The 11,320-nt window shown below is 46.2% G+C and overlaps 2 protein-coding genes across 3 annotated transcripts in view; one reads left to right on the top strand and one right to left on the bottom strand.

Annotated features, from left to right (window-relative positions):
- The window catches only part of ccdc85al (coiled-coil domain containing 85A, like), a 37,037-nt gene extending 33,144 nt beyond the window's left edge, over positions 1-3,893 (bottom strand). The window contains exons 1-2 of one of the 2 annotated variants that reach the window (XM_055913248.1): positions 3,030-3,893; positions 476-1,631 (exon numbers count right to left, since the gene is read on the bottom strand). In XM_055913248.1, the coding sequence (XP_055769223.1) occupies positions 476-1,631; positions 3,030-3,266 (1,393 nt within the window). In that variant the 5' untranslated portion in view covers positions 3,267-3,893. The remainder of the gene's footprint in view (positions 1-475; positions 1,632-3,029) is intronic. The other variant, XM_055913247.1, reaches the window with a different exon arrangement.
- Positions 3,894-3,995: 102 nt separating this feature from the next.
- Positions 3,996-11,303, top strand: LOC129845357 (protein transport protein Sec23A-like). The gene is made up of 7 exons (XM_055913249.1): positions 3,996-4,180; positions 5,730-5,955; positions 6,374-6,431; positions 6,700-6,786; positions 7,239-7,475; positions 8,177-8,404; positions 10,599-11,303. The coding sequence occupies exons 2-7, from the start codon at positions 5,735-5,737 to the stop codon at positions 10,788-10,790; spliced, it is 1,023 nt and encodes a 340-aa protein (XP_055769224.1). The 5' UTR covers positions 3,996-4,180; positions 5,730-5,734; the 3' UTR covers positions 10,791-11,303.
- The last annotated feature ends 17 nt before the right edge of the window (positions 11,304-11,320 follow it).

Below are 11,320 nucleotides of genomic sequence, written 5' to 3' on the forward strand. Positions count from 1 at the left end.
CCTGGCATGTAATGGAAAGAGCAGGTGTTCTTAATGTTTTGTACAGTCAATGTATAAGGGTCTGTATGTGTCAGGGTTGGGGTCCACTTAAATTGAAGCCAGTCAATTCAGGAAGTTATTTCAATCTAACATTCAGAAATGTAAAACCCTTTGAAATATATATCTTTCTAGTTTTTCATTTATTGAAAAAGTCATTGAAAATAAATGCCCTTTATTCAATTATTTATTTGGAATTTCAGTTTACTTCCTGAATTTCAGATTACAGTACTTCCCTGGTGTATGTGGTTGGGGGGACTGTAGTCTGTCTGTCTGTCTGTCTGTCTGTCTGTCTGTCTGTCTGTCTGTCTGTCTGTGTGCGTGCATACTGTTTGTATGTGAATGAGTACTTCTTTGAAATCTCAATTAACCCCTGTATTCTTATACTAGCCTTATAACAGTCCTTGTAACAGTCTTATACCAGTCTTATAACACCTACCGTTCATGCCGTTGTACATGCTTCTGTGATGCGGTGACAGCTCTTCAGCGGTGGCCGGTCTCTTCTGTACCTCTCTCCCAGGGCTGCCGAACTTCATGTGGTCTGGACTCCCACTATACTGGTGCCTGTGAGTCTCTGGACTGCCCCCGGCCGACATCACACAGCCCTTCTCATGGTGCTGGTGCTCTGGCGTCCCCAACCCTAGATGTGCCTGTCTGGGCTCGGGGCTTCCACAGCAGCTACCACCCCCGATACTCCCCCTGTGGTGCCTCTGGTAGAGCTCCCCGGCACTGCCGCCCTGACCCGACCCCAGGAGGTGCTGCTGTTTCTGGGAGAGAAGCAGGTCGGAGCCGTGGAGGTGGTGATGCTTGGTGGATGGGTGCTGGGACTCGGGGCTCCGGCGGCCCACGTTGCGGCCGTACTTCTCGGGGCTGAGCCCCCGCATGGAACGGCCACTATGCGTGTGGTCGGGCACAGAGATGGAGCCACAGCGGGGCCGGCAGATCTGGGGCATGGCGTACGGATACTCCAGGCTGGTGCTACGGTGCCTGCCCTGGGGGTGAGGAGGTTCAGGGCTGGAGGGGATCTCACGTTCTCCACTCATACTGCCAGCCCGGGGCTTTTGGAGATGCTCCGGGCTCCCAGTTCCACCGCCCCCGAGGCTACCGGCGTGTGTAGCCAGGTGGAGCAGCTTGTGGTGGGGGTGATCGGAGCTGTCGGCGCTCCCCGCGCTAGACGTACTACTCCCATCCCCCACGTCCCTCATCAACAACCCTGTCCCAGGGACCAGCAACAAACTACTCTGGCTATCGATAGAATTCCTACACCCTCCTGCCACCCCCACCACACAACCTCCCCCCCCTCCTCCTCCTCCACCAACCCCCACCCCTCCACCACCTCCTCCTTTCTCCTCGTCGAGTAACAAACAGAGTTCTTTGAGATCCAGGTTCTCCCGGACCACCTCGTCCTGCCGCACTTCCAGCTCCTTGAGCTTCTGAAGGTATAACGTCACCTCTTTCCTCATGATGGAGGCACTGTAGCGCCCCAGTCGCTGCCACTCCCTGGACACCCGCTTGCCCTTCTGACGGTCGTCATCCAGGAAGCAACACAGGTCCCTCAGCTCCCGGTTGTCCTCCTGTAGTTTCTGGTTGATGTCCTGAGGAGAGGAGAGGGGATGAGAGGAGAGGGGATGAGAGGAGAGGGGAGGAGTGGAGAAAGAGAGGTGAGAAGTGTTCCTTAGTGCTATTTTATTCATTCACTCTTATCTAGGTCCTACTGAGGTAGAAATCTCTTATCCGAGGGAACCTCGCTTTAATATCATGTCAATCAAAGACAGAGTCAAATAGAAATGAAATCCAGCTGCTCATAAACCTCTGCATTACATAAATATGGATGTGAAAATGTTGGATTTAAGAGTGGTAGAGGGCAAATAGTCCGTGAGTGAGCTGAGAGAGGGAGCCAGGGAGGGAGGGCAAGCAAAGCACCAGGCCAGAACATACCTCTCTCTCTCTCATTTGCAACATGATGGCATCTTTGTCCAAAGTTCTCCACCTCCCCTAATTATCCATAATAACATACTCCTCAGACCCTCCAGCACGTGTACTTTAATTAGGTACCATGGTGCTTCGGGCTGGGCTTTTGGGTCTGCTCTCTGAAGCAGCCAAGGATCCTTCCTCCATCCCCACGTGCTTTATCTCAGTCGCTCCTATCTCGTTTTAATGAAGCTCCGAGTATTGGAAGAGGATGTTAAATCAAGTCTATGTAGCTTGGAGAAATAATAAGATTATGCCAGGATTATTATTGCTAGTTACACTGCACCAAATAAGATTTGGGAGAGAGAAGTCATATATTTGAGGAGTTTAATGAGTATTCTGGGTTCAATAGGGGCGGCAGCGTAGCCTAGTGGTTAGTGTTGGACTAGTAATCGAAAGGTTGCAAGATCAAATCCCCGAGCTGACAAGGTACATATCTGTCGTTCTGCCCCGGAACAAGGCAGTAAACCCACTGTTCCTACGCCGTCATTGAAAATAAGAATTTGTTCTTAACTGACTTGCCTAGTAAAATAAAGGTAAAATACAAACAACTAGGTTTACTCCTGTAGCCTAGTAGAGTTTGTTGATGATATTCCAAGCGCAAGCACCAAGGTTGAGCCACAGGCCTACACACCAAAGCTTTTGCAAAGGAGATGAAGACTAAAGACAACAGGTGAGTGAGCGAGAAAGAGAGAAGAATGATGATGCTTGACATTTAGCCCAGATGCCCTCTCACTATGCTGTCTGATGGAAGATGATGGATGCACACACACACAAGTAGGCACATGCACGCTCACAGATACATGCACAGGGAGAGGGAGAGAGATCTTGTAAAATGAAATGAACTTATATACATCCTGCCTCCATTTCATCATGTGGACAGCGGCGCCCTTTAAAGAACGCGCAAACTCAACCCCGGAACACTCTCTCATGCTGTGCGCGCCCAGGTGCGCCAGTTCCTCCTCCCCGACGTTAACTATGATCTCATCTTTTTAGAAAGGCCGTGCGCGCCCATTCCTCACCTTCAGCCCTCTTATCTCGTTCAAGTGCAGCTGGAGGCTGCGATTGACCTCGCGGATCAGATTGCTGTGGTCCAGTATCACGCTCATTTTATCGGCTTCAGACCGCCGGAGCCGCCGCACCAAATCCTCTTTGGTCCACTTGAGAAGGTCCTCGTCCTGTATATTTGAGATGTCCTCCGCTGGACTTTCACTCTTTGTTATGGACAGCGAAAGCTGTGGCTGACTAGCTTTTTCCATCCCTACGGTTCCGTTGTCGGTAATACCGGCGACAACAGGCTTGAAATACAACTCAGAGGGCACTGAGTGTCAACCTCCGCTCGCATCAGCCGCACAAGTCAAACTGATCCGGAATTACCGTTCGAAATCAAATCGCATAGTTGCCTGACCTCTCTCTGTGCTCCGAACACTTCAGCCCCCAAATGCAACAGCTGAGGACGCCGCCGACTCCCTCGTCCAACAGTGAAATATAGCCCTAGAAAAGGCTACGTGCAGCTATCTCACATCCCGAAACCCCGACATGGACTATTTTTTAGTTCATGCAAGTTTGCACCTGAATGCATCTACATTTAGTCTCTTCCGTCCTGAAGTGGAGAGAGCTTCGGCGGGTAGCGGGTTGCTGATGCGCATCTCCCGCCTCTTGTAGCTGTACAGTCCAATACATAAGGGAGGAGGAACCGCTGTAGCATCGCCAGGCAAGTGCACTGCGCGTGAATAGAGGGAGAGAGCGTGACTGCAGTGACTAGCAGAACCTCCTCTCTCTCTCTCTCTCTCTCTCTCCATCCAAGTGTCTCCATCAAATGATGCGGGTGTGATGGGTATGCTTTGGTACCCAGCGCCATCTACAGATCAAACGCCATGGGCTACAGCATTTCGTCATCTTTGTTATAGGCCTACAATAAATTCAGGACTTCATTTCCCATGATCCTCGTGTGCGTGCTTGTATCCTACGTCATGGACACGAGGGCCAGAATATGTAGTAACACGTCATTCTACTGAAGTAGAGGGACACCGGCCGGGAGTTGTCCCCACAGATTCTTCGCTCTCTCATTCTGTTTGCGCATCGGTATTTATCACCTAAATGCTGATCCGATTTATTACAGTCTAATATTTATTTACCTTCGTCTGGATTTCCAACCGGATCTGTATAAAAGGTATGGTTCTCCGTCTGATCTGCCTGCATCAATTTGATGAAAAGTGTCTAGCTAGGCCATTCTGTTTGCGTTTCCTTGATTCGTCCAGGAAAAAAGCCGACTAAAAACTGGGTTAGTCCGTTAGCAAGGCTAGCCTAGTTAACATCTGTATCGTTAATTTAACTTGTATGATCGTGTTTTATATCAAGTTATCATGCATGATATGTCGATGGCAGTTTGACTTTAGGAACACTCCCGGAATTTGATAAAATGCTAACTGAAGTTAGCTAACGTTACCTAAGATTTCAATGTTTCTAGCCAACGGTAACTAGAACCTGTCGCTAACTAGCTTGTTGCTGCTACTAGCATCCGCCTCCTTTCGGGAAGGCATCTCTACCAGGGACGAGATGTTAAAATGTGATTTGTGATACCTGTCTAACCATTTAACTGCTACAACATGCTTGTAGGTAAATGTTGCCAAGATGATCATCATTTGGTTCCTAGTAATGGCCAGTAATAGCTAAGATATGCCAGTATATAGCATAGCTAGAAGAGACCGTTTTTAGTCTGTCCATGTAAGCACTCAGTTATGTAATCAATGGATCGATGCTACTTCGAGTTAAGGGTCCTGTAGGCCAGCTGTCAATCACCTGGTAGAGTTGTTTGATTGCAGAGGGTTCCCCTGAATGAGAGTGGAGAGGTGCGTGTTGGCGGTCATTTTTGTTCATATCTGAATTAGATAGCTGAAGTGAACTATGGTTTGGAACAGACAGTTCTGTCTTGATAAGTGTGTCAGAAGACCATCAAGTGGTGGTCTGTTCTGTAACATTACATGGAATTACATGACATTACATTACAAGGAAACGTTCCATAACATTCCATAACTAGGGCCCTGTGTTTTGTGCAATCATGTGACATGCCTGTATTTTTACCAAATTGCAGCTTTAATGCTTTTCCATTGAACTCAAAATGTCCCCTTTTCTTTTCATGTGAGATGTTCCAATGCCATCATCAGACAATTTTATGAAATTTTTTGTGTATTTCTCATTTCTAGATAAGATCAGATATAAAATGTACATGTCACATGATTGTGCAAAACGCAGCATGTGTCTGGACTTCCAAAGCTATAGAAATCTAAGACATCTGTTTACTGCCGTTCATACCTACCGAGGCACGTAAGCCCAAGTCTCACTCGTCCCTGAAATGTTACGTAGCTGAAATAGTTGTGACCAACATTTACGTAGGATTCCAAATTAGCCCCGAGACTCTTTAAGTATCAAAACATGCCAAACAGGTTTTGATGACGAACATCATCGTCATCCATATTCCACATAGGCCTCCGCCTATGAATTTGGAACAAAGCCATGGAAAGAGTGAAAAGTGAGAGTAGCTCACACCGAACTCCAGACTCAAACAGCTCTCGGAGAAGCTAAGACAGACTACCTGCCCTTAGCTAGAGCTAGTTTAGCTATCGGACTACCTTCTCTCCGTATTTATTTATTTATTTATTTAACCTTTATTTAACCAGACGAGTTTATTAAGAATCTCTTCACTTTCTTTCCCATTGAAGTTGCCATGGCGACGTACCAGGAGTTTATCCAACAGAATGAGGATCGGGACGGCGTGCGTTTTAGCTGGAACCTGTGGCCCTCGAGCAGGCTGGAAGCTACCCGGCTGGTAGTGCCTGTCTCCTGCCTCTTCACCCCACTCAAGGAGAGGCCAGACCTGCCACCGGTGCAGTACGAACCGGTCCTCTGTAGCAGGGCCAACTGCAAGGCCGTACTAAACCCGCTATGGTGAGTATTTGAGTAGTGGCGGGGAATGTTGTTGTTTTAGGCTGAGTGAGTGTTTTTAATGGTTACTTGTTGACGTTTTTACAAGCACTTAGCTGAAAGCTAAGCTATGTCCAACGTCTTACATGGCGTCTCTTTGTTTTCATCTAAGCATTTTATTCTTCTGAGAACTTACGTCTCGGGTGAAGGGAAGAGTAGGAGAAGAAAGGGATCACCAACTAAGTATTGAATATCTTTAGGAACGCTTAGGTGTAGCCTAATCACTCAGGGACAGGTGTGGTGGATCAACCCTATCCACACCTTAACAATCCAATGTACATCCGCTCTAGAAGCGCTAACAGCCTCAGGCTAGGTGACAGGTCTGTTTGACTGCTGCTGTACACTGTATCCAAGTAGCTCTGTCTTTTCCCCCCTTTTGTAGCCAAGTTGACTACAGAGCCAAAATATGGGCGTGCAACTTCTGCTTCCAAAGAAACCCAGTGAGTACACCACAATGGACTAACCTGAGCTGTAGGACCAAACACCATTCCACCATAGAGTACCGGGTGCATAATGTACCATTTAGACCTATAATAAGAGCCATATCTGTAGGCGGCCTACCTACATTCCTGTGTTTATACTAGTCATATTCCACAAAGGAACACAGCTGGTGGTAATAGGAATATCTTTAAAGTGGCCCATCTACATTCCATTAGCAGGTGAAGCTGCTAGCTAACCACTTTTCTCTTCTCGTTCTCTCCTTCACAGTTCCCCCCGTCATACGCCGGCATATCGGACGTAAACCAGCCGGCTGAGCTCATGCCACAGTTCTCAACCATTGAGTACATAGTGCAGGTAAACGCGTTAAGTTCTACATAGAGATCTCTGAACGTTGCACATAGACACTATGTTTTGTACACGCGCCTGGCTTTGTAGTTGTACGTCTCAACCCACAAAATTGCTTCATCAAATATGAATGTTTCTTTAATCCTCAAGTTGAGTTACCAGCCACAAAGAATGTACTGGAAAATGTACACGCCACATGACATTACCATCACTTTTAAGTTCATCATTTCTTTAGACAGTCTTTGCTGTTTATTGTAATGGTCGTTGTCAATTTACAAAGTGACATCGGGTTACAAAAGTCACTTGACCACAAAGTGTATCACATGTCATGTGACACCATCCCAACATGGAAGAACTCAAAACACTGCAACATAGAAAAACCATGTCAACTCAAAACTAAAGACTAAGCACTTTGTTTCTGTAAAATAACCTCTCCAATCCCGTCTCTGCCACCAATGTAGCGCGGCCCCCCGACCCCGCTCATCTTCCTGTACGTGGTGGACACGTGTCTGGAGGAGGAGGACCTGCAGGCCCTGAAGGAGTCCCTGCAGATGTCCCTGTCCCTGCTGCCCCCCAACGCCCTGGTAGGCCTCATCACCTTCGGACGCATGGTGCAGGTCCACGAGCTGAGCTGCGAGGGCATTGCAAAGAGCTACGTGTTCAGGGGAACCAAGGAGCTTTCCTCCAAACAAATCCAGGTCAGTCAGTAACTGTTACATACGGGAAGGCAAGTAGTCTTGAAAATGCATTCATTCGTTTTGGGAAAAGGTCTGGATTAGTTGTACTAAGATGACTGTAGGCTATATTTATGACGACAACCGCGGGCCGCATTAATTCTTTCACAGAACGCATTTGGCCCGAGGGCCGTATGTTTGAGACCCCTGATCTAGGTCACAGTCTGCTTTGTCCATAGAAATAGAATAGGATCTTTGTTGTGGTCGTTTGTCATATGATCATGTCTAGGTGCCCTTGTATCAATTGGAAATTAAATGACAATAAAACAGTAGAATGGGGACAGGATACAGGTCAAAGACAGCCAGGTGTCACTGAATGACATAGAATGTGTCTATGCCACTACAGGGGTAGTGTTCCATACAGAAGAAAAGCCCTAGGTTCCTAACACCCAGAAACAGAGTGGTAGGCCTATACAGAATACAGCCGACAGGGAAAACTCCTTTAGTCTGTCATGTAATATTCAAAAACATTGTCAGAGGTACTTTGAAATACAGTGTTGTATAAATACTGTGTTGTATATGATATTGTGTACAGTCAGACCGTTAGGCCTATATAGAATACAGTCAAGAGACTGGCCAGGACAAGAAAAACTCTGCCATGCAATATTCCACAATACCATCGTTGAAAGTCCATGAGAACTCATAGCTCTCATTCTCTCTTTCAGGAGATGCTAGGCCTGACGAACCCGACGGCATCTGGGCCTCAGGGTCGTCCCGTGCCCCCTCAGGATCCAGCCGTCACCTGTAGGTTCCTGCAGCCGGTCCATAAGGTAGACATGAACCTGACAGACCTGTTGGGCGAGCTGCAGAGAGATCCCTGGCCTGTACCACAGGGGAAGAGACCACTGCGCTCTACTGGAATAGCACTGTCCATCGCCGTGGGCCTGCTGGAGGTAATGACAGTTACATAAGCGTGCATACACACACACACACTTACACAAACACACACACACACTTACACAAACACACAGTCCTATGTACACATTTTGTGCGGTGTACAAATAGCCTGGTTCTATGAGGTCAACGTAGACAAATGACCTTCAACACTCAACTGAACCTTACCCTCTCTGACATGTCACAGGTTTCAACTAACCTTTCACACACTTCCTCTCTCTCACACACACACACTGGCATTATCTCTTCAGTTAGGTCTGCCAATAGTACCACTCGTACTTTCTTAGGTCAAAGGTCAGCTTCTTTCTTTTTGCCTTATTGCTGTCTCTGTCTGTCCACTATCCTCTCTTCCTCTCTCTGGTAACACAACTAACATGCTGTAGGTGTTAGAACAGCTATGTTGCCTGCCGTCCTGTCCTCTGGTGCTGATGTCTACTGATAATGGAAAGATTAGAGAAAAACAGTCTGACTTCATCCATTCTGACGGTTCTAACCATGAACTTCCCCTTAAGGTGCTTTCGGGAAACCGGTCTGTATGGTAACTTAATAGGAATGAGTTTCTTGAAGGGATATCGGTAGTTCAGGGACTCCCTACCGTGACTGATGGAGCATATGCATACAATTTCACAGTCGAATCACTTGGGATGTCACTGTAATGGGGAAATGATTTAGTGAAGAGTAATTAACTCGATGCTTAGCGTATGTTTTCCCTTCATGTAATATACAGTACATCCAGTGTTCTGTTTGGGACGGGTTGGTGGTCACTAGAAATGATAGTGAATATTCTGGATTGTTGTCACATCTGTTGATGGTGATGCCAGACTGGAGGTACAAGGACACAGGACACTGATTGTTAATGTATTCTGTGACACTGTGATTCTGTGGCGGCTGATGTTGTGACTTCCCACAAGCCTCTCGGCGGGTGTTTACAGAACATTGGTGCTGTGAGATTAGAAAGTAGGGGCTACAGAAAGACAGACATGTTCTCTGCTTCTGTTCTGGTGGTGTCTCCCTGTTCCAACTTATAAAACCCACGTGATTTAGATTGCTGTTATCAACGATTGCTGTCGTTATTGTTCACCTGGAAATCCTCAATACATTCAGTTACATCATACTACAGTTCAATCATACTACAGTTCAATCATACTAGAGTTCAATCATACTACAGTTCAATCATACTACAGTTCAATCAGACTACAGTTCAATCAGACTACAGTTCAATCATACTACAGTTCAATCAGACTACAGTTCAATCAGACTACAGTTCAATCATACTACAGTTCAATCAGACTACAGTTCAATCAGACTACAGTTCAATCAGACTACAGTTCAATCAGACTACAGTTCAATCAGACTACAGTTCAATCAGACTACAATAACCTAATGGCAGCTTCTGTGTTGGCAGTCACATCTCAGTCAGAAATACCATATTTATGGTTGAATTACCGTAATTTCCGGACTATAAGCCGCAACTTTTTTCCCACGCTATGAACCTCGCGGTTTATACAATGATGCGGCTAATTTATGTTTTTTTTTTTTTTCACAAGATTTATGCCGCCAAAAAACTGAGCACCGTCACATAATGTGAGGTAAATCGAGCGCGCTCAAACTTGCCATCATTCTGATTACGGTGGTCATTTTGTCACCCTCATCATGGCAAAGACACGGAGAAATGCATATGATGCAGCTTTCAAGTTGAAGGCGATCGATCTGGCTGTTGGAAAAGGAAATAGAGCTGCTGCACGGGAGCTTGGCCTTAATGAGTCGATGATAAGACGTTGGAACTGTGCAGATCCGACTGAAAGCCATAACAATCGCCACCGCAATGAAGTTTGACTTTTTTGGTAGGCTACTGTTTACTGCTATTTATTTTTTATTTTTGTTACAAGCCGCGTTTCGTTAAAGCCTATTTATTTTTGTTACAAGCCGTGTTTCGTTTAAAAGCCTATTTATTTTTGTTACAAGCCGTGTTTCGTTTAAAGGCTGTGTAAAGTTAATTTGTTTCAATGTACCGGTAGGCGCTTGCGGCTTATAGACATGTGCGGTTTATTTATGTACAAAATACATATTTGTAAAAAATTCAGTGGGTACGGCTTATATTCAGGTGCGCTTACAAGTCCAGCAATTACGGTAATCAAATAACTAAATCAATCTTGATCATACTGACCAAAGCCACCATCTTTCCACCCCCAGGGTACGTTTCCCAACACAGGGGCCCGTGTGATGATGTTCATGGGCGGACCCCCCACCCAGGGCCCCGGTATGGTGGTGGGAGACGAACTCAAGACCCCCATCCGCTCCTGGCATGACATCACTAAGGACAACGCACGGCATCTGAAGAAAGCCACCAAGGTCAGTCCAAGAATAACAGAATGGATAGCGTAGAATGGATGTTTTATTGTCCATGTTGTACATGGACACTGTGAAAAAGAATCTTGTAAAAGTTATATCTTGTAAAAGTGATTGTTTTTGTAGTTGTTCGCCCTTAGTGGGCTAGTTTTTAGAGTTAAAGCTGGAATCCTTAATTGGTGGAAATGCCACGTCCGTTTGCGATATTACAACAGAAGTTACTGAAAACAACAAATGTATTTTTCTACTCGGACATCATTGCACGCACGATAGAACACAATATGTGGTGCAATGCACAGGAGGCACCTTAATTGGGGAGGACGTTAGAGGACGTTATAGGGAGGACGGGCTTGTGGTAATGACTGGAACGTTATAGGTAGAATGGTATCAAATACATCAACAAATGGTTTCCATGTGTTTGCCTTCTCTCCATTCCAGACATTATTATGAGCCGTCCTCCCCTTTGCAGCCTCCACTGGTGCAATTTAGTTTTACCATGCTGCGCGACACTCCTTAGCTCGGCAACAAAAACAATAAGAATGGTGTTGGGGCGGCTAGTGGCACTG

The sequence above is a fragment of the Salvelinus fontinalis genome, unplaced genomic scaffold (genome assembly GCF_029448725.1).
Source record: "Salvelinus fontinalis isolate EN_2023a unplaced genomic scaffold, ASM2944872v1 scaffold_0284, whole genome shotgun sequence".
Taxonomy (NCBI): domain Eukaryota; kingdom Metazoa; phylum Chordata; class Actinopteri; order Salmoniformes; family Salmonidae; genus Salvelinus; species Salvelinus fontinalis.

What these genes read in the sequence shown, in the direction of transcription:
- LOC129845357 (XM_055913249.1), top strand. Translation starts at nt 5,735, where the DNA reads ATGGCGACGTACCAGGAGTTTATCCAACAGAATGAGGATCGGGACGGC. An exon ending in TCTGCTTCCAAAGAAACCCA is followed by an intron (nt 6,432 to 6,699) that starts GTGAGTACACCA and finishes TCTCCTTCACAG; the next exon opens with TTCCCCCCGTCATACGCCGG. An exon ending in CCATTGAGTACATAGTGCAG is followed by an intron (nt 6,787 to 7,238) that starts GTAAACGCGTTA and finishes CCACCAATGTAG; the next exon opens with CGCGGCCCCCCGACCCCGCT.